Source organism: Eutrigla gurnardus, assembly GCF_963514095.1.
Source record: "Eutrigla gurnardus genome assembly, chromosome: 19".
NCBI lineage: Eukaryota > Metazoa > Chordata > Actinopteri > Perciformes > Triglidae > Eutrigla > Eutrigla gurnardus.
The window spans coordinates 9,108,539-9,114,538 of NC_139930.1; the positions used below are offsets into that span (position 1 = coordinate 9,108,539).

Genomic DNA, 6,000 nt, shown 5'->3' on the forward strand with positions numbered 1-6,000 from the left:
TTAATGGTCATGGAGACATTTTCCTCTGAAGGGGGAAGACATCCGCTAATTATTTACTCCATTGTTTTGTCCAAAACCTAAATATATTGAATTCATAATTATAGACTAAGTCATAAGACTAAGAAAAAACATTTAGCCTTTTTATCTTAAAAGACGACTTGTTTAAGAAATGTTTAACAACAAAACTGTTGCTGATTAATTACTATTATTACAGCTTTAGACAGAGGAAAAATCCTCTTGGGATCACGATTCACATCAAATTTCATGGCATTCTGGCTGGTAGCTTTGGAGACTTTGTCTCTGGGGGTTTCAAAGTGCCAGACAGACATCCCACTAGCAGCGCAAAAAGGTTTTTGAAGTTGGATAATCTAAAGCATAATCTGTGAAATTATGCCTTCCCAAATTCCCAAAGTGTGCACTTCCTCTGAAGCTACACCAACGCCTCTGAAGCTACACCAACGCTGACACAGACGGTCAAGAAGGTTAGTCAGCAATTACCACTTCTGAAGTGTGATTGGATGGGTGATGCTGAGAGGAATGCATACCTTTTTTAAACATTACACATGTCTTCCCAACAGCTGCTCGGCATACTGTGCTCTAGGAATGCCCATCTTATTGGGTCAGAGGTTACAGTAAGATATTCCTGACATATGGGAGTTACGTATCACAGCTGGATATGGCTGACTGGAAGAATGGATAGATGGAGGGATTGAATGGAAATGGCAGACACCTGATGCTAAAGTTAAGGAGCTACAGGGGTATAGGCATGCCCACTTCAATATACAGAGAATTTCACCACCAGGATATAAGGAAACTAGGTCAATGGACATCGTTTTGTCAATATGGACATTGGCAATAAGACAGTGATAATCAGTGATAGTTTGTCCTGAAAGTAGCGCTGGAGGAAAGTGTTTGTCCTATGGAGAGAATAAATCAGGACAAACAATATTGTTGGACTTTTCTGATTTTATTTTTATAGTTTTATGGAAGTGGAAATTTTGAGTTGCTGGCAAATGTCAAAAACATTAGTCATCAGGGGACTATTGGGACTAATTATGTTATGAAGAAATTCAGTTTATTATCAATATTCACATTTTCAGAATTTTTGGAAAATCAAAAAATATTTCTATGTATTGTATTCTAATATTTATATGTATTGATAAAAGCAAAAGCATAAAGCATGTGACTTAAACATCCACTAAATGCCATATTTAATCACCTCACTTTCAGAATTTCCACTGTTTGAGATTTGTCTGGCACTTTCTGAATGACACCATCTCGTTGTGCCATCTTATTCTGCATGATTTAATTCACCCAACTGGAGAATTAGCACCACCCACTGCCCAACTCTAAATATACACGATGGTAATAAATGGAAGCACACATTAATACAGATATTTTCTTTTGCCGATTTTCTAGAAATTTGGCTAAAATTTGCACTGCATTTGGATGGAACTTCAACGGACTCCTGTCAGATGGGATTAAAGGTCTATGAAGAGTCATGTACTCACAAAGAGGCTGACTGGTGCATAACTGCTCTCAGTGCATGCTTTAAAGTCAAATCAGAACTTGGTCGACAATAATGACAGTAGCACCAATAAATCACCTGCAGAGGAGTTGTGGGCTAGATGTCGTTGTGTAACCTAGTGCAGTTTATCAGGAGAAGGAATGCTTTGAGTTCAGAATATATGATTCATTGCAGTCTTAAAGGTGTCTAATATGAAGATGAGTGACTCTTGCACAGCAGATCATAATGGGGGTTACTTGGAAGGTTTGACTGTTCAATGACTCCTGTTTTTTTCTTTGATCCTTTCTAATCTAGGCCACCTGAAAGGTGCTATATACAACTATTGGACTAAGTCTTTCTGCTTTTGGTTTTAAAGGCTACAAGAATGTTAAATCAGGCCAATAAATGACAATGAGTCAGCATCACAAACAACCGCACATGGTCATCACACAACTCCATCCTGGTGAAAAACAGCTCAGAAATGTCTGGATTTCTGAAGGAAATTCTCAAGCAAAGTTCTTGTTAACTTTTACAGATAACCAATAGAAAGCATGCTGGCGCGCAGTTGGCGGAGTGGTTAGAGCGCATGCCATGTACGAACGTACATACGCAGCCAACCCCGGTTCGAATCCCGGCCGGAGGTCCTTTGTATGTCACATCCCCTCTCTCTCCTCATGTTTCCGATCTATCCACTGCTAATAAAAGGCGTCTATGCCTCAAAAAAATCGTAAAAAAAAAAAAAAGAAAGCATCCTGGCTGGAAACCTGAACAACCGGCATGGGATGTGCATGGCCCAGGACATGATAGCCCTACAGCTGGAGATTAAAAACTGCCCAGAACTGCATTGGTCTGCAGAGGAAAGGCGAGCATCAGTGATATTAAAAAACTAAAGCCACCCAGCCACAGCCTGCTCACCCTGCTGCCGTCTAAGCGTTAGCGTTACAGAAGTTTCAGCTGTCGTACCACCAGATTTCAGAGCAGCTTCTTCCCTCAGGCAGTGAGACTCCCAGATTCATCCTCCACCCACATGTAATATAGTTTTTTATTCTTATGTCGCACAAATGGGACTACAAACTGCATTTTGTTGCCAACCCTGTTGTACAATGACAATAAATGGACCTGGATATAAAACATGTACTTTCCAATAACTTAAAATGTGTATAATTGCAGTAGGGAGAAGAGAGAAGACCTGTAGCCATTGGAAAAAACTGCAATCAGAGCCTCATTCACACCAAACCAGGCGTTGGAGGTGTGGATATTTAGAGATGGCAGTAATATTGCTAGCTTGCTGCTGCTGCTACCAATATTAGCTGCTGTGTTATCAACAAATGTACATTCAGGCTGAAATTCAACCGCGATGTTGTTAACCCTGTCAGGAGATGCAGTGACTTCAACCAAGCAAGAGTGGAAGACTATGAGCAAATAAAAGTCTGTTACCAGTTCAGACCAATTCATGCAGTGTGTAATGCTACAGGCATTCAATGGCTTTGAGCTGCTTTGTGAAAACCTTATTTTTTGCCTGTAATGAATCTGAAAGTCAAATTGAAAACAGGATGGCAGGCATGAAACAGGATGGCAGGCGGGACATAACTTTGGGAGGAACTTGATTTGATCATCAGAAAGATGAGCTCACAACCTTCTCTATCTCTGTGCCATTAAATGTTCCAGATTGATTGACGGATGGATGTCATGATTGGTTGACATTGGCTGGTACTAGCTGATGTAAGCATGCATCATATTTTGTGTTACAGAAAGAATAAAATAGAAATGTTCTGCATATATTATCAAATAGGTACACAGTATTCCCGGGAATGAGATCTAACCTGATAATGGTTTTGGTACAAACCAAATCATTAGGTAGTAATTTCCTCTTAGTATCTCATATGAGAACACTAAATTGGTTTTACTTTTGACGCCATATCGCCCAGCCCTACAGTCAAGCATTCACACACTCAGCAACATAAGAGCAGGCTACCATGTGGGTGCTGGCTTCGGATCTGGAGCAATTTGGGGGATCAGATTCTGGCCAAAAGACACTTTGACACTCCCCTGAGATTAGTGGACAAACTGCTCAACGTCCTGAGCCAACAAATGGAGCTCCCCAGCACCACACTGCTCTAGACAATCTTAAATGAGCTCTCATTGTATCTGCAGAAATCACAAATTCCCAAATGAGCTCAGTTACATCTGGAACGGGGCAAAATTTAACCGAGAAAACCTAACAACAACAGAGTCAATGCAAGAAGATTATCACAGCAGCATTACATAACCATCAGCCTATATGGTGATATCCAGAGAAGGTTTACACAAGGCTTTCACACTCTGCCATCTACGGCGACTCTCTGAAAGCACACAGTGAAAACATTCAACACGCTGGGTTAAGTCAACACGCTCGCCGGTCCAATCCAAACTCTTAGCCGGTTCCCGACTCCCCGACATCTCTCTTTGGGTCTCCTATGTGGCTCCAAAATACAGATGACAGCGGTGAAATGTGATCAAATCCCAAACGGGAAAATAAACAATGTGAGATGCTTTGGAATCAAGACAAGACATTGTCCGCCACCTGGCAGAGCTCCAATCTGAGATGAATTTCAACAGGTTGTGGATTGATGAAACCACTCCGATCCAGCTCAGAAAGACAACGTGAAGCTACAGCATGCATACGGCTGTCACTGTATCAACAGCACTAATAAAACACAGGGGGTGCCGACACTGAAAACACCGGTGAGAACAGAGCTGGCTGTGGAAAACGACGTTGGGATGGACCATGTCTGCTTGGCAGAGAGAAAGCATTCCATATGATTTAATAACTGTGGATGAGTTTTGGCTTCAGCTTCTGCACGTGTTTTTCGGGGGAATAAAGACATATTGTTTGCAAGATGCATTCAGCAAGTCAAACATCTCTTTAGGGCCATGTAAAAGCAAAATATCAATAAAACTGATGCATGTTAGACATTTATTAGAGATAAATGATTTTGGCTCAAAGTGATTTAAAGGGTGCCAAACCAAAATGACTTTGGTGCTTTTTGACAATTAAGTTACATATTGAGAGCAGCGATAATTTAAATTTAAGACTGATGAGGGTTGCAAAGTCTTTTAGACATTTTATAGTGTGGACAGAATTAATGAAACACTTCAGACTTTGGTTGGCTTCAAATGTATGAGTACACTTGTTAATGTTGAATAAAAATCTGTAAGCTGGTAATGCGATTACAAATTTGCTCTAATAACATTCTTAATTTGTTTTTTTTCCTTAGAGAAGCTTAAAAAAGGTAATTGAATGCAATTGGCATGCTGTAAAAAAAAAAACCTCTTTTCATTATGGTCTGAATTTGGTCTTGTCAGCTTGCCAAACAGAGTGAGTCACCCAGTCTGCACAGGGTTCACTGTCACACCAGAAAGCAATGAAATGAAGAAAAAAAGGTGACAGCATCAAAGTGACTGAAGCCGCTGATTATCTGAGGGGAAGAGATGTGAAAAGATACTCATCTGGACACAAACTGCACTGAACAAATGATGTAATTAATGACTACATTCAGACTTGAACATCATCCTGCTTTTTGAGTGTTTAGAAGAGCCTTCACAGATGATTTTAGTGCATCAGCACATCTGGCACCAGATCACAGTTCACGGGATAGTGAAGAAAAGTAGGCTGCAATGTGACAACAGCATGTATCATTGTGTGTGTTCTCAAGAGAACATCAGTGGGTTCCCACAGCACTGTGAATACAGCAGTAGATGTTGCTGGATATGTTACGGTTTGCAGGAGAAATGTGTATTTTCCACAAGTATACGAACTACAAATCCCTGTAAACATAAAGCATAAAGCTACATATATGAACTACTAATCCCTGCAATCATAAAGCGAGTTATCCAACACATTAACAGACTTTTGGTTGAACTGTTTGTTGCTAATTGCCACTACTAGCTAATGAAAATGACAGCAGCCAGCTTAATTAGCCAGGGTTTTCTCCGTTGGGCCAATTAGCCGGAAAGGTTTTCAAAGTGTCGCAATCGCGTAAAGAAACAAAGCAGCGTCACTTCCGACAGTTAAGAAGAGGCTCCACAGGTGTAGCGCCACGCTTACCTGTCTGCGGCATCCCGGAGCCGGACTCGCCCCCAAAATCCACCGGTCCGTCGTCAGGTGAGGCGGTGCTCGTCGTCAAGAGCCCGAGGAGGCAGAGCGTCCATTTGAAGAACCAGCAGAACATCTTCCCGTTGTAATCACCTTTGTGGTTAAGGTTTAATTACATGCAAACAAAACCGTGCGTTCTGGATCTGAAGAACCAGCTCTGGTGTGGCTCTCATCAGTGAAAAGTAGGAAACATTGTTGAACGGCACTACAGAGACGAACTTCTCATCCTCTTCTCCTCAGACAGCAGCAGCTTCTCTCTCCTCCTGACCTGCAGCTGCAGCACATCACCGAGGCCCCAAACGAGTCCACACGAGCACCGCCCCCTTTCAGATGCGGACCAATTAAAACCTCGCAAGGC

The 6,000-nt window shown here is 41.5% G+C and overlaps 1 protein-coding gene across 1 annotated transcript in view; it reads right to left on the reverse strand.

Moving 5' to 3' along the window:
- The window catches only part of LOC311029329 (collagen alpha-3(V) chain-like), a gene marked incomplete at both ends in the record, with an annotated part of 33,485 nt that extends 27,767 nt beyond the window's left edge, over positions 1-5,718 (reverse strand). Inside the window, one exon of the mRNA XM_084034425.1 lies at positions 5,595-5,718. Coding sequence (XP_083890551.1) covers positions 5,595-5,718 — 124 coding nt within the window. The remainder of the gene's footprint in view (positions 1-5,594) is intronic.
- Between the last annotated feature and the right edge of the window lie 282 nt (positions 5,719-6,000).